The following is a 27,344-nucleotide window of genomic DNA, read 5'->3' on the forward strand; positions in this document are numbered from 1 at the left end:
TCAACTGTTGTCACCCTGCACTAAGAGCACCCTGAGGACAAAGACAGCATCTTCTTGAACCCGCAGTCTGTGTGCTTAGCTGGCCCAGAGCACGCACTTAAAATATGCTCACTGAACGAACCTGAATGCTAACTTCCTGCCCCCAAAACTTCCACTGTCTTCCCACTGCCTGTGAGCAAAAGCCCATTCGCGGTCCAGCACCTCCATAACCTGGCCTTGCCTCCCTCAAACCCCATCACCAACGCTCACCTCTCCATGCTATACCCCCCAAGCTGCTCCCCCCACAACACCCTGATCATATGACCCTCAAGGCTCTGCCTACTGGTTCCTGTCACCAGTTCCCAACTGTCTAAATTCAATCCATCCTCTTTCTGAGTTTACAACTTTGAGTAAATATTTCAAATAAAGCCCACATTTCATGAAACCCAGAGCAGCCCCACGCCCACCAGCTGAGCGCCTACTCCCTGCCCTGTCATCTCTCCTGTGCTAACTGCTCCCTCTCTGGCCCAATTACCCACAGGAAGTGAGGAGTACAAAGGAGAGTCAGGATGGGGGGGAAACTGGCCTGGAGGAGGCCAAGACTGCCCGAGGGTGTGAGCTTTTGTCCTTGTTTACTTGTGTAAGATAAGAAGAAGAAAGGAAAATCAAGTCCTAACCGGACTTAATTGGCAGCGTTTCCTCCCTCAGAACTTGAAAAGAAATCCAACATGTGGCTGGTGGCATGGTCTGCTCCGCATTGGATATGCTCAACGCAGGTTGTGTCATCCTGCCCGACAGAATCCCCCGCAAGCCCTGGGACAAGAAAACATGAAGGTCTCCATGAAGCAACGCACGTGGGCACACAGCAGTCTGAGGCTTGGCCATCACTGCTGATACAGTGGTTTTTCATTTGGGAAGGGCACTGACAACGATCTTCTCCACCCCGAGCACTTCAAAGAAAACCTGTTCCAGAGGCCTTATCTCTCATGATGTAACGTGCACTGTCAGCTCAGCTGTTATTGGCTATAAATGACGACATCTGAGGTTCTTGGAATCACTGGGGAAAAGAGCTACATAAATAAAATGAATACTTTCTTTTATGTAAAATAAATTATAGTGAAGTTGAGATTTTTAAATGGGAAGTGGATAAAGCACTGCTCTTTTAAGGAACTTTCAAAAAGGTACTTTAAGAGAACTACACAGCTATGGGATATTTGGGAGATAGTGTTCTTATTGGTCTTGGTTTGTAAATACTTTTGCCTTTGTAGCATCACATAACATTCTCTCATCAAAGACCATCTCATAAATGTAATTCTAAGCATGTGCTTTTTCTCCCCTTGACATTTCATCCTCTCTGGGTCTGCAAGCAAAGAGCTCATAGCTCTCTATAACCACCCGGCTTATGGAGAGTGGGTACAGCCAATGTACTTCATGTTACCCACTGCAAAGCCCTCTGGGAACATATGATTAAACTACAACCTTAAAAATAGCCGATAGAGGAAGGAGAATATTTTTAGGTGGAATTTCTAAAGATCAGTCCAAACTGTTTCTTACCAGAAATTCATAAACATAACAGGAGGAAGTTAAGCGTGTGCACAGAAGAGGTGGTGGGAGTCAAGGGAGTGGGGCAGGGGTAGGGCAGCAGGGTCAGGAAGGGGAGAACAGAACTGAACAATTAGGAGTATTAAGACAGTGAGCTTAACATAACTAATGTAATGATTCTGTCGAAGAATAATGGATCACAAGTAATAATTACCCTAACTCTTTAAAAGAGCTTCTCTTCAGGGATTCAAGATGACGGTGTGAGAGGTGAGACACCGAACTCCTCCCAAAACCACATATAATATGAAAATATAGTTAATACAACTAGTCCTAAAAGAGCAACAGGAAAAAAGGCTGCACCAGACTGCAAATACCTGGAGAACAGAAACAGGGTAACGTACCAAAGCCTTGATCCAGCAGGACCCAAGCCCTTCCCCCATCCCATCGCAACGGCGGGAGGAAGAGAAACAGAACGGGGAAGGGATGGAAGCCTAGGACTGCTGAACACACAGCCCTGGAGATCTGCTTTGGGAGCACAGACCTACATTGCATGGTGCTCTGGAGATTAGTGGAGTTGGAAAGCTAAGAGAGGTGGAATACTTGGAGAGATAGAGATTCCAGCCATTTGTGGAAGACAGGGATCCACATCCAGCCGCTCTGGGACAAAGGAAAGACAAGAGGTCTGAGAGGCTCCCTAGCACTGAGAGGGCTGCAGAAAGGGCAGGGTTTGCACAGACCTTGCTGCACATGAGAAGGGATAGGTGGACAAGGTTGTCTGGGTGCACTCTGCCCAGCACATTGGGAACTTTCAGGAGCTTCAGGCACTCCAATCCCCTGGCTGGCTACTCAGCTCCAAAGCCCCCCACTGTGATATGCACCCTGCAGCCAGCACTGGCTTGCAAACCAGCAGTCCATGCCCTGGCATCAGGCCAGCCAGGGGAAGCCCCACCTATGCCATCTAGAGACACAAAGCACAGAGGCTTACACCTGTATGCTTGGCCCATTGGTTCTGACAGTGGAGACAGGCACTACAGCCGGAAGCAGGAAACAGCTCTTTCCTCCCCCAGGCACCAGCGCCACTCCTCTGCAACCCCTGACATCACTCCAGGGGCTGAGAAGCTCCAGAGACTAGAGCTTCTGGGCAATACAGGGTGCCACATACAAATATGAAATGTAAAAGGAACCCAGTTCTAGCTCAAACAAAAATCTCATGAACACCAGAAAAAGAGCCAAATGAAACTTAACTCACCAACCTTCCTGAAAGAGAGTTCAAAATAAAAATCATAAACAGGCTCATGGAGGTACAGAAAAATATTCAAGAATTCAGGGAAGAATTTAAGATGGATATTCAATCATTAAGAAATTTCATATCTGAAATGAAACATACAATGGAGAGATTTAGTAGAAGAGACCGTAATGGAACAGAAATTAGAGAAGAGAAATACAAAGAAGCTGAGGCACAGAGAGAAAAACGGATCTCTAGATATGAAAGAATATTGAGAGAACTGTGTGACCAATCCAAACGGAACAATATTTGCATGACAGTGTTACCAGAAGAAGAAGAGTGAGGAAAAGGGAGAGAAGTGTCTTTGAGGAGGTAATTGCTGAAAACTTCCCCAATCTGGGGACGGAGATAGTCTCTGAGGTCATGGAGTTGCATAGATCTCCCAACACAAGGGACCCAAGGAAGACAACACCAAGACACATAATAATTAAAATGGCAAAGATCAAGGATAAAGACAGACTTTTAAAAGCAGCTAGGCAGAGAAAAAGATCACATACAAAGGAAAACTCATCAGGCTAGCATCAGACTTCTCAACAGAAACCTTACAGGCCAGAAGAGAGTGGTGTGATATATTTAACGAAATGAAGCAGAAGGGCCTTGAACCAAGAATACTCTACAGGGCAAGATTATTATTTAAATTTGAAGGAGGGATTAAGCAATATTCAGATAAGCAAAAGTTGAGAGAATTTACCTCCCACAAACCACCTCTACAGTGCATTTTGGAGGGACTGCTATAGATGGAAGTGTTCTTAAGGCTAAATAGCTCTCACTAGGGGAAATAAAACCACAGTAAAGAAAGTAGAACAATTAATTACTAAGCAGATGCAAAATCAAATCAACTACCCCCAGAGTCAATCAAGGGATAGACAAAGAGTACAGAATATGATACCTAATATATAAAGAATTTAAAAGGAAGAAAAAGGAGGGGAAAAAAAGGAACCTTTAGGTTGTGTTTGTAATAGCATACTAAGTGAGTTAAGTTAGCCTGTTAGATAGTAAGGGAATTACCCTTGAACCTTTGGTAACCATGAATCTAAAGCCTATAATGGCAATAAGTACATACCTATCGATAATCACCCTAAATGTAAATGGTCTGAATGTACCAATCAAAAGAGAATGGATAAAAAAGCAAGATCCGTCTATATGCTGCATACAAGAGACTCACTTCAAACCCAAAGACATAAACAGACTGAAAGTAAAGGGATGGAAAAAGATATTTCATGCAACTAATAGGGAGAAAAAAAGCAGGAGTTGTAGTACTTGTATCAGACAAAATAGACTTCAAAACAAATAAAGTAATAAGAGACAAAGAAGGACATTACATAAAGATAAAGGGGTCAGTCCAACAAGAGGATATAACTATTATAAATATCTATGCACCCAAAACAGGATCACCTACAAATGTGAAACAAATACTAACAGAATTAAAGGGTGAAATAGAATGCAATGCATTCATTTTAGGAGACTTCAACACACACCACTCATACCAAAGGACAGATCAACCAGATAGAAAATAAGTAAGGAGACAGAGGCACTGAACAATGTATTAGAACAGATGGACTTAACAGACATCTACAGAACACTCCATCCAAAAGCAACAGGATTCACATTGTTCTCAAGTGCACATGGAACATTTTCCAGAACAGATCACATATTAGGCCACAAAAAAAGCCTCAGTAAATTCAAAAAGACTGAAATTGTACCAACCAGCTTCTCAAATCACAAAACTGAAACTAGAAATAAATTACACAAAAAAACAAAAAAGCCCACAAACACATGGAGGCTTAATAACATGCTCCTAAATAATCAATGGATCAATGACCAAATAAAAACAGAGATCAAGCAATATATGGAGACAAATGACAACAATAATTCAACAATGCAAAATCTGTGGGACGCAGCAAAGGCCATGCAAAGAGAGGGAAGTATATTGCAATACAGGCCCACCTCAGGAAAGAAGAGCAATCCCAAATAAACAGTCTAAACTCAATTAACAAAACTAGAAAAAGAAGAACAAATGAGACCCAAAATCAGTAGGAGGGACATAATAAAGATCAGAGCAGAAATAAATGAAATCAAGAAGAATAAAACAATAGAATCAATAAAAGCAAGAGCTGGTTCTTTGAGAAAATAAACAAAATAGATAAACCACTAGTCAGACTTATCAAGAAAAAAAGAGTCTACACACATAAACAGAATCAGAAATGAGAAAGGAAAAATCACTACAGACACCACAGAAATACAAAGAATTATGAGAGAATACTATGAAAAATTATATGCTAACAAACTGGATCACCTGGAAGAAATGGACAACTTTCTAGAAAAATACAACCTTCCAAGGCTGACCCAGGAAGAAACACAAAGTCTGAACAGATGAATTATCAGCAACGAAACTGAATTAGTAATCAAAAAACTAACGAAGAACAAAAATCCCATAACAGATGGTTTCACTGCTGAATTTTATCAAACATTTAGTGAAGAACTAATACCCATACTCCTTAAAGTTTTTCAAAAAGTAGAAGAGGAGGGAATACTCCCAAACTCATTCTACGAGGCCAACATCACTCCAATACCAAAACCAGGCAAAGACACCACACACACAAAAAAAACTACAAACCAATATCCCTGATGAACATAGGTGCAAAAATACTCAATGAAATATTAGCAAACTGAATTCAAAAATACATTAAAAAGATCATCCATCACGATCAAGTAGGATTTATTCCAGGGACGCAGGATGGTACAACATTCAAAAATTCATTAACATCATCTACCACATCAACAAAAAGGACAAAAACCACATGATCATCTCCACAGATGCTGAAAAAGCATTCAACAAAATTCAACATCCATTCACGATAAAAACTCTCAACAAAATGAGTATAGAGGGCAAGTACCTCAACATAATAAAGGCCATATATGACAAACCCACAGCCAACACCATACTTAACAGCGAGAAGCTGAAAGCTTTTCCTTTAAGATCAGGAACAAGACAAGGATGCCCACTTTCCCCACTTCTATTCTACATAGTACTGAAGGTCCTAGCCACAGCAATCAGACAACACAAAGAAATAAAAGGCATCCAGATTGGCAAGGAAGAAGTTAAACTGTCCCTGTTTGCAGATGACATGATATTGTACATAAAAAACCCTAAAGAATACACTCCAAAACTACCAGATCTAATATCTGAATTCAGAAAAGTTGTGGGATATAAAATTAATACACAGAAATCTGTTGCATTCCTATACACTAATGATGAACTAGCAGAAAGAGAAATCAGGAAAACAATTCCATTCACAATTGCATTAAAAAGAATAAAATACCCAGGAATAAACCTAACCAAGGAACTGAAAGACCTATATACTCTGAAAACTACAAGACACTCATGAGAGAAATTAAAGATACCAAGAAATAGAAACACATTCCATGCTCATGGATAGGAAGAAGTAATATTGTCAAAATGGCCATCCTGCCTAAAGCAATCTACAGATTCAATGCAATTCCTATCAAAATACCAACAGCATTCTTCAACGAACTAGAGCAAACAGTTCTAAAAATTCATATGGAACCACAAAAGACCCTGAATAGCCAAAGCAATCCTGAGAAGGAAGAATAAAGTGGGGGGGATTATGCTCGCCGACTTCAAGCTCTACTGCAAAGCCACAGTAATTAAGACAATTTGGTACTGGCACAGGAACAGACACATAAACCAATGGAACGGACTAGAGAGCCCAGATATAAATCTAAGCATATATGGTTAATTAATATATGATAAAGGAGCCATGGATATACAATGGGGAAATGACAGCCTCTTCAACACCTGGTGTTGGCAAAACTGGACAGCTACATGCAAGAGAATGGAACTGGATTATTGTCTAACCCCATACACAAAAGAAAACTCAAAATGGATCAAAGACCTGAATGTAGGTCATAAAACCATAAAAGTCTTAGAAGAAAACATATGCAAAAATCTCCTGAATATAAACATGAGCAACCTCTTCCTGAATGCATCTCCTCAGGCAAGGGAAACAAAACCAAAAATGAACAAATGGGACTACATCATGCTAAATAGCTTCTGTACAGCAAAGGACATTATAAGCAGAACAAAAAGGCATCCTACAGTATGGGAGAATATATTTGTAAATGACATATCTGACAAGGGGTTAACATCCAAAATATATTTTTAAAACTCACAAGCTACAACACCCAAAAAGCAAATAACCCTATTAAAAAATGGGCAGAGGATATGAACAGACAATTCTCCAAAGAAGAAATTCAGATAGCCAACAGGCACGTGAAGAGATGCTCCACATCACTAATTGTCAGAGAAATGCAAATGAAAACCACACTGAGATATCACCTCATTCCAGTTAGGATGGCCAACATAGAAAAGAATAAGAACAACAAGTGCTGGTGAGGATGTGGAGAAAGGGGAACCCTCTTACACTGCTGGTGGGAATGTAAACTAGTCCAACCATTGTCGAAAGCAATATGGAGTTTCCTCAAAAAACTAAAAATAGAAATACCATTTAACCCAGGAACAACACTCCTAGGAATTTACCCAAAGAAAACAACTTCTCAGATTCAAACAGACATATGCACCCCTATGCTTACTGCAGCACTTTTTACAATAGCCAAGATATGGAAGCAACCTAAGTGTCCATCAGTAGATGAATGGACAAAGAAGAGGTGGTACATATACACAATGGAATATTATTCACCCATAAGAAAGAAACAAATCCTACCATTTGCAACAACATGAATGGAGCTAGAGGGTAATATGCTCAGTGAAATAAGTCAGGCAGAGAAAGACAAATACTAAATGATTTCCATCATTTGTGGAGTATGACAATGAAGCAAAACTGAAGGAACAAAATAGCAGCAGATTCACAGACTCCAAGAAGGGACTAGTGGTTATGAAAGGGGAGGGGTGGGGAAGGGTGGGGAAGGGAGAAGGTGATTGTGGGGTATCATGATTGGTGCACATGGTGTGTGTGGGGTCACGGGGAAGACAGTGTAGCTCAGAGAAGACAAATAGGGACTCTGTCGCATCTTACTACACTGATGAACAGTGACTGCAATGGGGTATGGGCGGGGACTTGATAATAAGGGTGAATGTAATAACCACATTGTTTTTCTTGTGAACCCTTCATAAGACTGTATATCAATGATACCTTAATAAAATAAAGAGCTTCTCTTCAGGCCAGCAGACTACGTGGACCCTGGATTTGTGTAGGGGTTAAGGAGAAAATATTCCCACCTCCCAGAGACATCATAAAACAAGCATACACCAACTATATCTTAACTTAATGAAATTATATCTAATGGAATAAAATTACATTTAAGGAAAGTTTGTTCTTTAAAAATTTGCTTGGACTTCTTAAGACCATAAAGAGGGAAAAGAGAACAACAACAAAAATATGGTCAAGGGCCTCTCAATGTCACCAGATTTCCTTCTCCTTTCCCTGGACTAAGCACTGACAATATGTAAGTACCTGCAAACTCCAAGGTGGGCATCCCTTCAGAGGACTAAAGTATAGCTTTGAAGTTAAAATTTAGATACTAAAAGTTAAAAACCATACTTCTTTCCATTACAATCAGTATGAGATTTTTGATTGGCGCACCCTGGGTTCTCAGAGATACTCAAATCCACAAGTTGTACCTCTGATGACAGACAGACCACTGTGGCTATTGGATCCTGAAAATTCAGGACCATGGGTGAGAAAATGCTGGCATTACCATTTCTCCTTCACCCAACCGTCTGTCAATCAACCTTGACATAATATCACATCCTTGCCTGCCACACTGCGGTGGGGTGGGGGTGGCCAGGACCCACGTCTGGACTTGAAGCCTTCCCACATGGAGCAGGGTGAGGCTTTCCCACGGGCAGGCAGAGGCAGAGGTAACACAAGCTGAGACCCTGGGGGCGGCACTTCTTCCAGCAGCTGTGTTCCTGCAAAAGCCCCGTGCCTCCACCCTCCACCTCCCTGAACTCTGCTTGGTGGTTTCAACTTCCTCTTTAGTTCCTTGCTAAACTATCTGGTAGTTTGTAGTTTGCTAGAAGGTACTCTAAACAAATAGCATATGCTGTTTGAGGGACAAGTCAATTCAGACACGTGGCAAACTATCTTTGAGATTCTATTTGTGCACTCTGAAATATATTCTCCTCATAAACTGGTAAACCTCTGTCACATCATTCTGGGGCAGCCTTTGAAAATGCACAACCAGACCTGTGCCATCCCACCACTCAATACCCTTCCCCACTTCAATCTGTCCTCCAAGCCACGGCTGATTAATCTTCCAAAGACATTTATGAAGAGAGGGGTGCTAGAAATTTCCCTGACAGTTGTCTAAGTGTTTAGGTTGTCTGAAGAAAGGAAAATAAATATTAAAAAGCTGCATCTCCTCCTCTAAAATGCAAATAGCATATACAGTGGCTGTTTAATTAGTATATGAATATGGAACTAGACCAGAGAAAGCACTTTCCTTAGCACCTTATCTGTTAAAAATAGAAAAGAAAAAAAAACTGTTTGTTTTTGGAATCCACAGACCCAGGAATAGCTGTATTAACACCAAACCACTCTTTCCAAAGCCATCCTTTGTATTAGAATCCTACTTGTCTAATCTTCTAGTAGTTTTACTTACAGATTTTTTTCTGTAAGTTACAATATATAACAGAACCAGCTAGGCATGAAGAAACCACTCAATATTAGGAAAAAAGATTTGGTCATATATATACAAGCAACCAAAAGTTTTAAAGCATATCACATCACCAGTGTCACAAAAGTGACACAAAAGTGACACTGAGAAGTACTTGAAGTAAGTACTTTTATTTAATAAGTAATAAAAGCACTTGATATAGAAGCCACAGAAACCGTTTCCCCCAGAAAGAAATATCACCACCATCTGAGTTTGCATTCAAACTCAAGATTTTTGCTGTAACTTGAGCAATGGAAGAAAGTACTCATGTGAATTAATTGTACCTGGTTTTCTATGGCTTTTCTGTTCTTTGGGTCGCTCACCACTGACAGCTGTAACTCTGCCATCTTTTTCATCTTGCTGTCCATATCTATCTTCTGCACAAGGTTTTTGGTCTGGTTCTTCAGTAGCCGAACTGTGTCCTCTTTCCCATGCTTCTTTGCAAACAGGGATGCACAGGCTGAATGGATGGCAGTGACCCAGTTTTCCAGATCTGTCTGGCTGGTGGCCTAAATATAGAGGAGGAAAAAAACCTATTTGAAATTGTTGTACCACAATGTGTTCTCCAAACGGGGAGGCTGCGCTTTAATGTGTAAAACCCAAGAGGTACCTTCACTTCATAAACCTGTTTAATTTCAAAAACACACCCAACCACTCAAATGAGGTTCACAGACTTCCTTGACTCCAGATGGTCTAAGGGAGCATTGAGAGCAGAGCAAAATAATCATGCACCCCCAAATATGACAGGAAGACAAACTAAAAACAAGCTGTAAGCCAAAGACAGGGGAGGGACAGAAAAACCAGGGCACATCCACTCAGGGCTACGTTACGCTGCTCTCTGAAAGGTGGCTTACCTTCATTATTGCAATAGACTGAGAAAACATGAGGACTAAAATGTTAAACTTAGCAAACTAAATATGAAGTTTCATCAATGGTATGGATTCAATTATGAAAAATACGGATTAAAGAACACTGTGGGGAAGTGCACAATAACATTATGATAGCCTCTGAATCTCGGGAATAGAGGTAATGTCTCTTCTTTCTCTTCAGGACCTTCAGACACAATGACTATATACTATTTTCACTTAGGAAAAATAATTTATTTTAAAAACAATGAAGTCTGAATAAGGTGGAATGGGTATGTATGATTCTAAGCAGACTGAGAGACACCATTCCCTTGATGTCCAGAAATAAGCACATATATTCAAGCCACAGGGTTGAATCTTTGGGATCATATAATAGGACTTACTGGGAAAATGTCTTTAAACTAAGAATATTTTGTCTGGAACACAAAATATTAATTTCACACTTGCCCTTAAGAGGTCATGCAGATTCAATCTAACATATCTACCTTCTCTATAATTCAGATCAATATCAATTCATTACTTTGCTTTAAAGCACCACAGAAGATTTAAGCAACTCTCCTATTAAGAGAAGGAAAATCCAGCCCTGACTCTTGTAAGTAGAGTCAGGCTGGGGAACTGTACGGCTAGAGGTCAGTGGGCATGCCTGGTACTGGTGCCGGGAAATTACGTTGCAGGGAACACTTCAGAGAAGTCCAGATTCCCAAAGTCAGCCGAGAGAACACTGTTGTTCTGCAGAGCTCCTGGGAGTGTCCAGGACCAACTTATCAGAGACCTGAACCCAGGACCTATGAGATTTTCCATGACCCTTTTGGCCAGATAGAATCTATAGCCCAAATAGTGTCTATGTGCAGTACTGGGAGTGGTTGGGGAAGCATTTCAGAAGCCACTTCACTGCCCGGCCATCACCACCATATTATTTACCCTTACAACAATCCTATCAGCTACTGTTATCCTACTTCCTACTAGGAGAATGATCCGGAGCTCAGAGCAGCTCAGTAAGTGCTCCAAGATGACAATTCACCCACAAGGGCAGCAGGATCCGCACCTAAGCCTGGCCCCAGCACCGGTGCTCAGCATCAGTCTGCTCCATGTCTTCTCACTCACTAGAAAGCTGTGACGGTTCCTAACAGCAGACAACCTAATCTTAACATGCTAAGCCACTCCCACTGGGCAACAAGACCCTATAGCTCTGGCCTACGAGGGTGTTCCTGAAAAGCTGCTTCTCTCACTCCCACTGGGATTCTTGGGAAGAACCTAATCCTCTCCTGTCCATATTCTCTAGGCTCCACTTGAAAAGCCTCTACTCTGGGATGCCAGGCTTTGCACTCATGAGCTCACAAGCTGCTCCAGCACAGGGAGCACGATTTTTCTCTCTTCGCATCTTGAAGAGCATCCCATGGCCCACTTGGCACTTCAAGAGCAGGGAATTCTTGCTGTAGGAATTCCCTGCTTAAGCCCCAATCCAAAGCCCAAGGAAGCTTTTGCTCTATTTCATTGCCAAGTTGCACCTCTTAATTCTGTTCCTTCTCATCCTAATAGTATGCAAGCCACACCTCAACCCCACATTTAGAAAGCCCAGGAGTACCTGGAAAAGGTAGACATCCCCGAGGGAGTTGCTGAGGCAGAACACGCTCTCCTTCTTTGGGTGCTCGGGAACAGACTGCACTATGCTGTCCTCTGCAAACAGGGCACACCGCGGGGAGCTCCTCTGGTCCGCAGAATTCTTCCCGTAGGTCTCATAAAACAGCAGGGTGCAGCCTGGGAGAGAGACAAAGTAACTCCCCTGTTACATATTCTGAGGATCTAGGACAGGAAGGAGAAGTAAGGGATTCATCTAAAGAAGGAAAAGAAAAAAATGAATGAAAACTATTTAATACAAAAGCAAATCCTGGTATCCCAAATATTGCTCTTTGTGTTAGCGTAACTCAAGTGGAAAGGAGGTGTTTTTATAAATGTAATTTCGGCAATAACAATACCAAGCATACAGTCGCGTACTCTGTGTCAGGAACTCTGTGCTTCACAGGCACTGGCTCATTCTGCCACCCTCCCAGCCCAAGGGGAAGGCGTGGGTATTGACTCCTTTGTGCAGATGAGAAAGCTGGGCCGGTGCCACAGCTGTATGGCGGTGGGACAGGGGTCTGAATCCAGGCATTCAGGCTCCAGAACCTGAATTCTTAACCACCACACCACATTATTTAAGATCGGAATGCAGGAGGCAGAAGAAAATCCCATATTCATTAATAAGAGAGCTTTTACACTTACCATTTGCACTAACAAGAAACTGAGTTACCTGGGGACCTTTGCCATTTGTGAAAAAGGACTCAGTTTATTTTCCTAATGCCATATATAAAATAATTTAATTTTAGAATTTTTTTATATCAATGAAAGGAAGTATTACTACAATCTTTTTAATTTACCTTGAAAGAAAAATGGAATTAAATGTCACTGAATTTTAAAATACTACTCTCGAAATGTTACTACATACACTTGCAAGTCCATAGCTTGCAAGTAATAAGCTAATAAAATATTGTAGGTAAGTTATTAAGGGTCTGCTTTGAGAGTTAGATAGGAATGCCTTCTTGTTATCAGATGCAATTTTTAAAGCAAATTCTACAATGCTCACAAGTATGTTCTCCTGTTGAGTACCCTTTAAAACCTTCATCCAGTAAACATCTTTGAGCACTTCTCATGTGCTGAGCTCTGGCATACAGACGATATGACTGATAAGTCACCATCCCTGTGCTCTGCAGACACCCTTTACATTGACAGTAAAGCCCCACAGGCTGCTTTCACCTGCACTGTAAATTAATGTACTCCACTGCTTGGCTGCTTTACCTTGCTCTGCTGAATCCTTATTCATAAAAACTTCAGTGTTTAAAAAATGATTTCATTCTTGCCAGTTTCACTTCTTCCTTTAAAAACACATCTTCACATGGACAAAAGGTTTATTCAATGGAACTCAGTAAAGCACAATAGCCAGAAGAAAAGATGCCTACATCTGGCTCTGCAACCTGAACATTACCAGGACAACACTTTCTCCCTCCGTGGGGTCCTTTATGATCTCAAGAAGCACTAGTAATATTTCTTCCTCAGAACAGAACTCATCCAAACTCGGGCTAAGAGAGGTTCTTAGAACAAGGGGCAGCAGCAGGAGTTTTACGGCTAGAGCGACTTCCACTGAGCCATTCCCTTTCTCCAGTCACAGAGGCACTTAGAAACAATGCCCCAGTCTTTGCTGTCTGACGCTATGCCCTGTTTGTCATGCCATGACCTGGGGGCCCAGAGACCAGGGGAAAGGTGACAGGGCAAGGCCTGCTCTGCCCAAGTCCAAATCCTTTCCAGTAGTTTAACAGTGACTCTCGTTTTCCCTAACACTGTACGCCTGGTGGCTGTGGTTTGAATCATCACATCTAGAGGAAACGAACCCAACTTGGGGCAGATGCCAAGATGCTGTCAAACCTAACACCCCGTCTACAACCGACTGCGGCTCTAACACGGACGTGTGAAACCTAAACAGGACATTTTGATTTAGAGCAAGGCCAGGATGTAAAACAATATGCAGAATGTGTTACTGTCGAGTTTAAAGAACAGGGAATCAATTGTAAATCTATTACATTAGGTTAACTTCATCTGCGTCTCTAACACTGAGCATGGAGGCAGATGGAAGGGGCTGCACCCAAGTCAGGAAAGCCTCTGCCCCGCCCCCCCAGGGTTGTAGCCACTGGCCCTGCCCAGTCCCCACCAGGACCTGCCACTGGCCTGAAGGGTTGACCATAGAAGCTATTAGGTCTACAGCAGCAGAAAGTGGAAGCAGACTGGACGGCAGTGGAAGTACAAGAACAGAAGTATCATTAGCAATATCACCAGTGGAAGGAGAGCAATTAGGTGTGTCTTGCCTCAGATCTACCTTTCCTTTGACATCCTCTCAATCCACACTCATCACCCCATTCCCCGGCTTGGTCTGCCGCAGGGCAGAGCCACCAGCATCCTAAAATTACTCCATGGACCCCTCACTGACATCGGGGGTATGCTGTGCATTCTGAGGGCTATCTTTAATGACCTTGCCAACTCTTCAGCCCAGGAAGTCCCCTCTGAACTGTCGAAAATCCACTCATTGGAAAGGACAGATGGAAAACAAAATGACCCTTCTTAAAAATTTATTACCTCCCTCCGCGAAGCCCTACAAAACATTTATTCCCTTAGCATATCTATACATTCAATGTAGGTATATAACCAGATGGCTTGCTAATAGCTGCTCTCTCCAGAACACTGTTTCCAATTTATTTACATAGACACTTCAAGGATAATTTTTAAATTCTGCAAAAAATGTACTTGTGTGTATATATACATATATATGTTTTTAAGATCAAACCAAATAGTTGAGTCCAAACATTACAACTTGGATTCTAAGCCAAGAAAGCTGCACTCAAACTATGAAATTCCCAGAAGAAAGAGGTGCAGAAAGCCACATGGAAAAGGTTATGCTGGGAAAAAACATCTTTATCGTATGCCTTTCCTTGGCTGCAAAGGAAACAAAGGAATGTGTGCTTGATAACATTTACACTACAATGCACCCTTTCTCCATGGGGCTTGAAGCGTTTTATAAGCAAGCACCGAGGCAGCAGGGCACAGAGAGGACTGCAGATCTTACCACCATCAAAGACAACTCAGGGCCATCACTGCTGGGGAAGTCAGAGCTGGAAGTCCCTGATATAGTGTGCGTGTGTCAGGCGTGTGATGCAATGGATGCAGGAACCTAGAGATGAGCTCTTCCAACCCTCAGTGACACCTGCCCGAATCTCCCTGGGAAGCCTCCAACAATCTGGTTCCGCACAAATATCTCCAGGAGCAGGGAATTCAGGAAGGAGGGGACTTGCCTCTTGCCCGTGGCTCTAGTTGCTCTTGTTTCTTACATTAATCCAGAATCAGCTCATCGTCCATCTCTGAGTCCAATGCTAGCCTCTGGAAACCAGAGTAAAATGGGTATCTCTTCTATAAGGCTGTGCCTCATGCCCAACCCAGTCCTTACTTCCTCCAGGCTAAATATTCCTAGATCCTTACGCCATCCTGCACATGGCATGACCCTAAATCCCTCCAGTGTCATTCATGGCCCTGCTTCTCAAAGTAGGATGTGGACGCACAGACATACACAGACACATCATCACCGGCCCCTCACCCCCATGGGGGGTACACCAGGGGTTTTCATAAGACAAGCAAGGAACTTCCCAAGGAATCAGTTTTAACAAACAGACTTTCCACTTAAAAAAGAAAAAAAAGGACACACATGATGGAGTCTATCTATTATAAATACCATGCAAATAGGAAGCAGCTTCAGACTGTGATCACAAACAGTTCCAGACACCTGCTGCCTGAAGCAGACAAGTTCACTCTCCTCTTCAGTTAGAGACACTTCAGGTAGGACCTTTTCTAGAACCGTTGTCTTGTTTACTAACATGTCTCCTGCAATAGCATGGCCCCAAGGAAACGGCCAAGTCTTACCAGGTAGAGGAAGGACTCATGCAGTTACAGACCACATCACGTTCACTTTTATTTCAGCCTCATCACAGCGGAAACTCATTCCACAAATGGCCTGTAGATCAAACCCCTAAATCTTCTGCACGTATGATACTTTGCAGCCACATCTCCCTATCCCGTACTTGAGTAGTTATTTGGTTATTAAACCTTAAAGCATAACTTCTCCCTTCAAAATTGTATCTTGCTAGAGTCAACATGTCTTCCCAAACCTCTTGCATCAATAAGTGCTTTGCCTCCCTCAGCCACAATATATCACAGGATCCAAATCCAGAATTGGGAAAAAGGATGGCAGTCTGTGTAGAATGCTCGGTCTTGGGGTTTACAAACCCTCTGGTTTGCCAGGAAAAGGTGTTACTTAAAGAAGAAATGCTTTGACAAGGGCACCTTTCCCAGCGGAGCTTATGGGTAATTATGCACCAGCACCAGCTCCCAAGGCAGGCAGAGCAGGTGGGGGCCTTGCATTTTCTAAACAGGAGGCAGGAATAAGCTAGAAAGGAGCAGGCAGAGGGCTTTGGGCCTTTCACACATGCTGTTTGCAGCTGAGATTCCTGATTCCTGTGTCTGCTTTCTCTCCTGATAAGAAAGGGTGTCGCCTGATAATGAAGCTTGATTTTGAACACCACACTCAGTTCCTGACAGTCACAGAATGGTTGTGCAGAAATGCCAGAGGCCGGGAGCCTGTTCTTCCTGTTGACATTGTATAAATCAGCACTGTATTGACTTAGAGCCTTGCTCCTCCTCAGGACATTTAGAAAGCTTCAAATCTATACACCCACAGTGAGCTAGGCTGTTATAATTTTTAAATGGCAATGCTTGGGAGAAATTTCAACCATCTTAACAAATTCTATTCCCATTTCCTTTACATTAAAAAAAAACCACATTTGTTTATGATAATAACAATTAGACTCTCTTAGTTCATAAGGGTGGGGTAACACAAATCAAATAATCCAGATGAAATTCTTAGTTGTACACTTTGAGAAGGATACCTCTCTGGAGTTCTGAACATGTACAGAATATGAATTTCAGGATCTACATTCCAAATAACTAAACTACATTTGGTTACTTACTTTCCCCCCACATGCAGGAAAAGCATTCAAGGGTGGTACAGAAATACCTATAATAGGCAATAACTATTCAATTCAATCAATATTTATTAGCATGAATAATATATACGAACACTAAATAACTTATATTATATAGTATTGAGAAGTATTTATAGTAAAACCTGCTGGCAGATTCTGTATCAAATCTCTTCCCATTAACTTAAATGGACCCCCTGACATCTCCTGGGAAGAGGGCAGCTGGAGGAAGCAATGCCTGTGGCCCCTGAGTAAGTAACGCACTTACCTTTAAGCGTTACCCAGAACTGTTTCCACTTCCTCCGAGCCACCAGCTCCAGCTTCCTTTCCTTCTGCAGAGTGACAAGTGGTTTGAAAAAGAGCCACCCGGCTTTCCGGACCACCCCTTGTTCCTTCTCAAAGAGCAGATCCAGTTGCTCCAAAGAGCTGAGTGACTCACTGCTGGACTCCGCCGTTTCCGTGGACGTTTCTACGTTCTCCGTGTTGGTCCTGCTCATCTCCAACTCTCGCATGAAATTCTCGTAAATGTTCTGTTGGAGGGGATCGCTGCCGATCACATGAGTAGATTCGCTTCTCTGGGACACGATCTGAGCCGAGCCCCCTGACCACAGTGAAGCCAGCACCAGAGAGGGCCCCTGCATCTCCACGTTCAGTCCATCTGAGAGGCTGTCAAAGTAGTCACTGCCCTCCTTGGACCTCGGCTCCTGAGAGCAACGCAGATGACCACCGATCAGAGGTTACATACACCCAGCGTCCCTTCTCCAACAAGCGCATATGTGTAATACTGTTGGATGCTAATACCTCCACTGCAAAGCAAGATTCGTTTCACAGAAATGCATCTTTAATCATCAAGCCCTAAACCAGAAAGAACTGTACACTGTTGCCCAACCCAATTTTTAGCCAGTGGAGCCAATGCTTAAAGATGTAAACAAAATACTACTGAGTATCCTAAATCTAACCTATGCTTAATTAGCATCAAGATATTAGTGTATTTAAAACACACTAGTGAAGATTTCTAGACTGCTATTTCTTCGCTAATTGTGAATCAGTGTCTTCAGGGAAAGAATTTGTGTTCTTGAAATCTTGAAGTCTGTTTTCCTCTTGGATCCTTTCAAAGCTAACTAAGAAAATCACTCATTCCCAGGTCAAGTGGGGAGGGGATATAGGGAATGGGCGTCATTATACACAAACTTCTCTTCCTTTCCCTAGAGCCAACAGTCTCACCACCTGCAGGCCTAGCCTTGGAGACCTCTAGCATCTCATTTTCCCACTTCAGATAGTAAAAACCATGCACCAGGGATTCCTTATCCACAAAGAGTAGTGGCTAGCAACTCAGCCTTTTCTCTTTTTTCATAACTAATATTTTTTATTTAATTTGGGAATTTCTTCCATGAAAAGAATATTGTCATTCACACACTCACATCCTTTTATTTGAGTACCTACTTTATTCTAGGCACTGTGGACACCAAAGACACGATTCTTAACTTTAATATTTATTCCAACACAAAATCAGACCCAGGCAGCTCTAAAGAAAATTAATACTAATGTAATAACTGCTCACCCCAATTAGAACCACATGCACTCAACACTGAACTGGCCATGCACAGAGCTGAAAGCATGAAGGTTTCTTCTGATGTCTAGATTACAAGTCTAGTCACTCAAGAGAAATAACTTTTACATGGGTCATTCACTGGTAAATAGCAGGAAGTAAATTTTCCAGCAGTGAGTTTAATTTGTGACTCAAAAGACACTGAAATTCCAAATTTAGAGCTTAGATTAAGGTATCTGCAGAGAGATGTTACACACACTCATTCACTCAGAGGCTACCTGGCTCTCAATTACATTTCCTTATCCATTAAAATAAAAATGAAAGGAAACTGAGTTGAGGACTATGGACCAAAGGACTTATTTTGAATGTACAACCGTGTGGAGGGGTTTTCTTTGTAGGCATTTCATTCAGAAATCAAGTAGCAATTACTTGCCATCTTTCATAGGAAAATCATTAGTTTGCTTTCAAATACCTAAGGGTTATAAACAACTGAGCCCCAAACACAGATATTACTAATGAAAATATTATTTTCCGCTCATGTTTACACTATGTCCCATAGTCATATTTATTTATACACTGATGCTTATGCAAGAATTGAGCAAATAAGCCAGCTACAGTGACTCACTCTGACAGGAAACTTTCAAAATAGTTTAAGATTCTTTTTTTAATTGTCACTTTGTTGCTCTTCAAAAACTCCCAGGAGGTGAATGAATACTTCTCATTTAACTAGTATTAACATTATTTCAGCTATGAATCTGACTCTCTAACTCATACTCCCAGAACACTGGGTTTGCCTCTGATATCCAGCAAAAGCTATAATGGAGTATTTTAAAAAAAGCAAAACCCTACTAGAGAAAGGCACTTAAGTGCTAAACTTAAACACTCTTGACAGTGTTTCCTTAAGAGAGAGGCTTCAAGTTTTAGTATTAACTTTTAAATATTGGACCATAGCAATGTAGAACAAATTTCCTTCTTGAGAATGGGAAAGAGATTGCATTTTAGCATTTATAACTGACTGCTGTACTCAGACATGAACTTTACCAGTCTCTAATAAATTTCTAAAGCTTGCTCTCTAGAATCCTAATAGGCAGGGATGAATTTTCAGGCTAATGGAAATGAATGTGTGAGTGAATGAATGAATGTCCCTAAATAGTCTCAGCTGGATTTCCCAATCACTGTTGTTATGGGTGTGGAACTAAGATGTCATGTTATACATCTACACAAGCAGTCTGATTTCCATCCCCCCCCCCCCCCCAGTCAGATAATCATAAGTGATGGATAACATAACTTCATGACCAGGACACTATAGCAAAGAGTAGAGAGGGACTAAGAGGTGTCACTCAACTCTTCAGGAGCTAAAGCGAAAATCTGGTCATCATTCTTCACTTTCTAGGGAAAGCACCAAGTTCGTACCTGTCATTCATCATGGGCCATTTTCCTCTGTTACAGCATAAGGACCCCTGTCCTCTGCAGGAATTCCCTGTGACTATGCAGCTCTCAAAGAGCCAGGAGAGTCTAAAATTAAGGGGGCCCGAGAGTCAGGATCTCCTAAATCTACTCTATGAACTCAGCAGTAGTCATCTGCGCTGCCCCCCAAATATTTCTGGTCCTTCCCTAGAGCACGTGGCAGGGTCATTTCCTATCCCTCTCTCCCCTTAAGTTAGGCATGGCATGTGATTTGCTTTGGCCATAAATGCAAACACAAGTGGAACCTGTCACTTCCAAGTGAAAGCTTTAAAAGCCAACACATGATTTCTCTGTCCTCTGCCACAGTGGCTTACACTGTTGCAGCTGGTAGCTGCTCTGAGGACCTGGGATCTCAGAGAGGAAAAATGTAAACCAGTATTTTAGCACGAGTGAGAAAATGTACTTGTGCTCAACCTCAAAGATTTGATGGCTTGTTACCTCAGCATAACCTAGCCTACCCTAATGGATAGAACTGAATCTTTACCCAGGACAAGAACAAGGACTCACAGGTCTCAAGACAGCTACACTAACACAAAGAGTTTACTGACATCGAACCAAACGCATACTCCTCTCTAGCATGTGTTGGTTGTCCATCTGTCTGTCTGTCTCCCTCTTCCCTCTGTGATTAGCATGATGCTATTTTTTGGTTGTGTATATTTTTTCACTGATTAATGTGCTTCCAGGCTCTAACTCATCCAAGGGTTTGAAAGCCATGTAAAGAAAGGGTGGCTCTTTTAACATCATTTTTTAAAAAACAAAACAAGTATGCCCATCATAGTAACCCTTTCTGAACCTTATCTCTGCTGGCATATGGAAGTCTGTGTGTATGTAAAATAATATGCATTTGTTCGGTGCCTTATTATATAGTAGATTATCACAAAGTTTGTTCCTATGTACTGACTATATTTTTAAGGATCTAAACCTGCTCTTCACCTCAGATTGTGAAAGAAAAATAAAAGTATAGCCAACAGAAGTGGCATACTTGCCAAAAAAGTTCATCTTGTTCACCTTTATAGATTATTAATCATGGGAACACAGGCAAAACTAAAAAGCTGCCTTTATAGGCCACTTCTTAAAAATCCAAACAGTTTATTATCTTAATATTGAATGACCTGAAAGTAATGCCCAGGAGCTTTCAACAATACCTTGGCCATATGGCTGATGCTTAGCAGAAATGGCTTTGGCTGTGGCTTCTCCACTAACTAGCTACGTGACTTCAGTAATGACCTCCACACTCCTTGAACACTTAGCTTCTCATTTTTAAAATGAGAGTAGTCCTTTCTAGCTTTCAAATTCAGATCTTTGGTGGTATAACAAGTATGTTCTTAACTCCATAGACTCACCAATCATTTCAATCTAAGTCTTTGGAAGATACAGACTTGCAGGAAGTTCCTTGCCTGTGGGTGGGCTGGGCAGTGAGGGTTGGCCTGGGACAGAACGTGGTCAGTACACATGGCAACTGGTCTGCTTTTGAGCTGAACTGAAACTGAAGCTGAATGAGATTCCGCAGAGCCATAAGTAAGTCAGGCCACAAACGTAGGTGAGAAACACACTCTATGCAAATAGGAGATGCAGAAGAAGTGGCTCAATGCCAGTATCAATTAGGGCTCATAGTATATAACATAAGTGGGCATTACAACATTTGAATAAAAAAGACAAGAGAGTTATCTGCATGGGATGGCAGCCCAGGAGAAAACAGCAGTTATTTCTCCTATGATCCTCAACTGCTGTCAGTTTGTTTGGAAAGTGGGAGCTAAGAGAAAAGGTCACAGAAATCTCTACTATTTAGTGGTTTAGCCTAAAGGGGTGACATGTAAGAAGTAAGCAAATTACTATGTTCAGGGATCTGAAGAGTTTGTAACAGGGTGGCAATCATCTCTTATTTATTTCTGTGTAAGGGAGCAAAGGGCAATGAAGCACAGAATAGGACAGGTAGGATGGGGGTGTACCTTTTACATATAAGGGAACAGCTAAGTGTACACTTTATAGAGCTGAAACAATCTGCTTAGGGGAGTTATATTATTTTCTACCCCTAAAGCTCTCTAAAATTGTATAATTATATATCCATATAGGATGGTTAAAATGCAATTCTACTAGAGACAAACTGCCCATTCAAATTCCCTTCTACAAAATGACTTCTGTTGCATGAGTTAAAAAGAGAGAAAGCCTTCTCTCTTCTATAAATAACTAAAAGTAAAAACAAACAAAACTGAACAAAAAATAAGATCAAAGAAACTGAAAACTAATGGCAATTGCCATTAGTTACCTAAAAAAAGCTAACAACTTTTTTCCTTCCTGGTGAATAAAGCCCCTGCTTCCCCCATTAAAACTTTATGCACCATTAAAAGTATTAGTATCACCACGATTCTTATTTTATCAGTATTATCATATTTGTGCTATTACATGCTCTTAGGTACAAGGCATAAAACTGTTAACTGTTCCCACGAGGAAGCGGTAAGATCACACATATAAACTGATCATCCACTGTTGTCTGATGTACCACTCAATTACAGTAATGTTAATGTTCCCATAGTAACATAGAGTTGAGGAAGGCTACTCATCCCCAAAATGACCACAGTCTACGCCTGGCGCTTTGTGTTTAGGCTGTAAGAACTGCCCCAGCTCAAGCCCAGACGACCAGTTCACTGGGAAGTCTCTCCAGCACCGGATGTCCTAAGCGTGGGTCAGCCAAGTCTTGGAATGAGACCTGTGGGGTTCATGCAAGAGCACAGGCAGCAAGACGCGCGGAACGGAGGGCCTGCAGACCGGGGCTGAGGGGGAACAATGCACATGGGACGCCACAGGAAAAAGCCCACACCGGCAAACAAGCCGTGCCAGGCCTCAGGCTAACCCCCTCTCAGGGGAAGGCTCCGGGGCAGCCTTCGCTCGTGCCCACTCTGCGGCTGGCGGAGGGCAGGGCTGACTCACCTGCAGCTTCCGCTTCTTCCTGGACAGGCTCCCCGTCCAGTCGCTGATCCGGCGCATCCGGGCCTTCAGGGAGTCCTTCCTGGTGGCATCCTCGGCCCAGGCCCGGGGCTTCCGGCAGGGCAGGGTGAAGGACGCGTACCGGCCGGGGTCCCCGGGCGCCGCCCGCAGCGGCACGTCAAGGGCCGAGGCGAAGGCCACGCGGCTGCCGAGGCTGGCGCGCGGCCCAAGGCGGCCCTCGGAGAGCCGGCGGCCCTCGGGCGACAGGCCGCGCGGGCCGGCGTCAGGGCAGAGCTCGCGGAGGGAGGCGAGGGACGAGCTCTGGGCGAAGGGCTTCTGCGCGCCCCTGGACGGCATGGGGCCCTCGGCCTCGCCGGCCTCGACGGCCGCGTGGCCCCAGGGCGCGTCGTACCAGGACGACTCGGAGCTCAGCAAGCTGCCCTGGCTGGAGCGTGCGTGCGCGGCGCCGGGGCAGAGGCGTGGGCTTGGCGGCGAGGCGGTGGCGGCGGGGCCCGGGGCGGGCGAGAAGCGCAGCAGCTGCACCGGCCCGTCCGCGGCCCCCGGCGCCTCGGGGCTGTCGGTGCCGCCGCTGTGGAACTCGACCCGGAGACACCCGTCCAGCTTCCCCAGCGTCTTGATGAGCACGCGGGGGCTCCTCCGGTCCTCGCCCGGCGGAGCGCAGGCCGTGCTCTCGTTTCTCCTGTAGCAGCTGAGAAGGTGCCCATTGCAGTCCCTGGAGGCCCCGCGATTGTCCGCCCACTGGTGCCCAGAGCAGGGGAAGCCGTTCTCTGCGGAGAAAGCAGCGTTGCTGCCCTGGAAATCATTTCCTGGGGCACCCGTCCTGTGCTTGGGGTGGGCACTGCCTTTGGACACTTTGCATATGGGTCCACCAGGTCTTGATGCATAAGGCTGATGACCCTTCAAGTGGGAGAGGCATCTTCGGGCCAGAGACCTGGACTTGTAACCTGCTCCGCTGCTTCCGTGACTCCAGCTGTGCAGTGACTTGTCATCTTTTGCATGAATGCTGCGTATTTTCAGGGAGCAAGGCTTTGGCTTAGCACCAGTAACAGTATTGCTATGGTTTTTAGATCCTTGAAGGGTATACTGACTCTCGGAGTTGCCCATTTTAACCTAAAATAAGAAGAGTAACAGCAGCAGTCACGACCTAAATTACATTCCACTATGACAGGACTTTCAAAAAATTGTTTTACACATCACAAAGGAACCAAGACACTTCTTTCTGTTCCCAGGAAGGACAAGGGTTACTTACTGAACTGGTTCTCCTGCAATGCAAGTCATCAACCAGATGCACAGTATCACGTGTTCAAGTACCAGTTACTTTCAAGAGATGATTTGCTGTATGATGTTAATTCAGAAATTCAACAGGCGTAAACGTCAGCTTAAGGCAGAGACCCCCTTGAGGCATAGTTTTGGGAGATTTTGAATCAATGATTCTTGAAGAGGGGAAGTGAGGGGAAAGGATCTTTACTCTGTCACTCTGATACATTGATTTTTCAATACTCAGAGAGGAGATGTATGTTCATTATACATAAACTACTGGAAGAGCTAACCCAGGTCCCTAACGTTAGAGATTACTGCTCAGAACTCCACGTTTGTAATGACTCCAGGTACTGCACTCTGTTGGAGCTGCTCTCCTATATCATACAGAGTAGGAATACCCCCAAAAGAAGCCCAGAAGCCCTCAAAAACTAGTCTGAGATGGGGAAAAGAAAGGAGGAAAACATAAAGGCTCTCATTTCGGGGAGAAAAACATTTTAATAAAACCAGTCTCTAAAGGTTTTCTAAAGATTTTAAGCGTTCTCACTTTAGAACAGGAGGGACAAAAGAATGAAGGGACTCATTCATCTTTAATGCAGGCATCTGAAAAAAACTGTTAGATTCCTTTACTTCCCTTTAAAACCCTAATTTGCTCAATGAGTCTGTTAGTTAAGCCAAAACTCAGAGTGAAAATCAATCCAAACCTTCCCCCCATGGTTTTTCATATATTATAATTTGAGGCAAGCTGGAGGTGGTATTTCCAGTTCCATTTCCAAATATATGTAATTGATTTTTTTTAAATTCCTCTATATAAAAAATATACAGCCACAAAAGTCAAATAGATTGACTTTTCTTTGGCAGCAATTATCAACAATTTTAAAACAAAAATAACTAGCTCAAACAATCACACCTTTACTTACTACCACACTCACAGGCATGCAACATGACAGAACCACAGCTCACATGAGCTGGATTTACCTGAAGTCTAGTTTGTGCTCTAAGGGAGACTACTGGCTAGTAGGCTGTGTGGTCCTGGGAACAAGGCAGCATGGTTAACAAGTACAGGAAGTGAGTCCATGAAATGACCCTGGAAAACAGAAATATGAGAAAACCCTGTTAGGCGTTTTACATCAACCTCCCAAAAGGTAAAAACAAAGGTTTAATGTAAATCTGCTGAAGAAACAACTGGTGTCCAGAATCACCGTCCAAATAATAAATGAAATGCCTGAGAACTGCCTGATTCATCCGTTGTTTGGAAGATATAAAGGAAGCCTGAGCTGCCTGTCCAGTCTTGTCAAAGTCATTAACTCAGCACCCAGTCTGTGGTCAAATGCATGTCTTTATTTCAGGAGTGGGCAGGTGAAAGCTCCGGAATGGGTTGTGGCGCATGTGTCACCGTACCAGGAAACCACTCTCAGGCTCACCACACCAGACAGATTCAGGAGCACCATCCTGACGTGATGAGAACATTCCTTTGTTCTCTACTGACTATGCAGTACAAAACTCAAAAAGTAGAGTCACAGTGAAAGAGTTCTTGGCTAAACTAACTTGTGAGATAGAGGTTGACCCTCTAAATGAGACTGAAAGTTTTTCTCAAGCCCACGTTTGGGCCTTGCCGCAAGAAGAGTAGAAGCAGGCCGCCTGCCTTTGAGGGAAAGGGGGCAGGCTGGGGGGCTGCCATCTGGCAGGGCTCGCTGCCGGGACACAAAGCCTTTATTTTCTCTGCAGACAGATCAGGGCAGTGAGGGTTCAGTGGTGACTTTTCCCTTTTTTAAAAAAAGTTTATTTGTAATTGTGGTAAAATGCACATAATGGAAACTTTATCATCTTAACCATTTTAAAGTGTACAGTTTGTAGTGTTAAGTACATGCACATTGTTAGGCAATCAATCTCCAAAATGCTTCATCTTGCAAAACTAAACCTCTACACCCATTAAACAACTCTCCCCCTCTCTCTCTCCCCCATCTCCCCAGCTCCTAATGACCACCATTCCACTTTCTGTCTCTATGAATGTGACTACTCCAGGCACCTCACGCAAGTGGAATCATATGGCATTAGTCTTTTTGTGCCTAACTCATTTCACTGAGCATGTCTCCAAGGTTCATCCATGTTGTACCATGTGTCAGAATTTCCTTCCTTTTTAAGGCTGAATAATATCCCATTGTGTGTATACACCATATTTTGTATATCCATTTCATCCATCAAAGGACAACTTAGCTTTCCACTTCTTGGCTTTTGTGAATAATGCTACTATGAACATAGGTGTACAAATACCTCTTCGAGACCCTGTTTTCAATTATTTTGGGTATATAACTGGAAGTAGAATTGCTGGATCATGTTAATTCTATTTTCAATTTTTTGAGAAACCACCATACTGTTTTCCATAGTGGTTGTGCCATTTTACATTCCCACCAACAGTGCATAGGGGAACCAATTTCTCTACATCTTGCCCAACACATATTCTCTGTTTTGTTAATAGTGGCCTTCCTAGGAGTAGGAGATAATATCTTGTTGTGGTTTTGCTTTGTATTGCTCTAATGATTAGTGATGTTAAACATTTTTTTATGGGCATATTGGCCATATGGATAGCTTCTTTGGAGGGTTCAATAGTGACTTTAAAAGTTAATAAAGCACTGCACTGGACCAAAGTTTCTCCAATAAGACCAAAGACACGAGTTTGCCCGAGATAAGCCACACACATATATATTATAAATTGAAGGAAAAAATAAAGTCAAAAAGAGTTTCCACTTAGGTATCAACAGCTCACTTAAGTCTACTAGACTGAGGCCTACATCTAATCACTGAGGCTGGCAGTGGGGCCCGCCCTGGTACCGACCACTTTCCTGCTGGTGGGCAGCACTCACAAACATCTAAAAGATGAATAGCCACCGGATGACTGCCACTCAAAAAGGGGCCCACAGACCTCTCCAACCCCAGAGCTGGAACACAAGAACCCCAACTTTTAAAAGTTCAAAACCTGAGTTGTCAGTCTTTACTCTGCTACACTTTTCTTTTAATGTAAGGACTAAAAGCAGCCAGAGAAGCTCCCATCCCCTGCCGCAGAGACATCTCACCATGAGATGGGGGAGGCAGGGAGCTTGTTTACTTTTGTCAAAACTAAGGCCCATTGATGACCCCAA

The 27,344-nt window shown here is 42.9% G+C and overlaps 1 protein-coding gene across 4 annotated transcripts in view; it reads right to left on the reverse strand.

Annotated features, from left to right (window-relative positions):
• Positions 1-27,344, reverse strand: part of TIAM2 (TIAM Rac1 associated GEF 2) — a 217,273-nt gene that overhangs the window by 81,589 nt on the left and 108,340 nt on the right. For 2 of the 4 annotated variants that reach the window (XM_057489077.1, XM_036886727.2), the window contains 5 exons: positions 25,183-25,291; positions 22,930-24,057; positions 17,254-17,689; positions 11,957-12,129; positions 9,790-10,014 (listed from right to left, as the gene is read on the reverse strand). In XM_057489077.1, the coding sequence (XP_057345060.1) occupies positions 9,790-10,014; positions 11,957-12,129; positions 17,254-17,689; positions 22,930-24,051 (1,956 nt within the window). In that variant the 5' untranslated portion in view covers positions 24,052-24,057; positions 25,183-25,291. Of the gene's footprint in view, positions 1-9,789; positions 10,015-11,956; positions 12,130-17,253; positions 17,690-22,929; positions 26,829-27,344 lie in introns of those variants that run through there. The other 2 variants (XM_057489076.1, XM_057489078.1) reach the window with 2 other exon arrangements.

The sequence above is a fragment of the Manis pentadactyla genome, chromosome 12, assembly GCF_030020395.1.
Source record: "Manis pentadactyla isolate mManPen7 chromosome 12, mManPen7.hap1, whole genome shotgun sequence".
NCBI lineage: Eukaryota > Metazoa > Chordata > Mammalia > Pholidota > Manidae > Manis > Manis pentadactyla.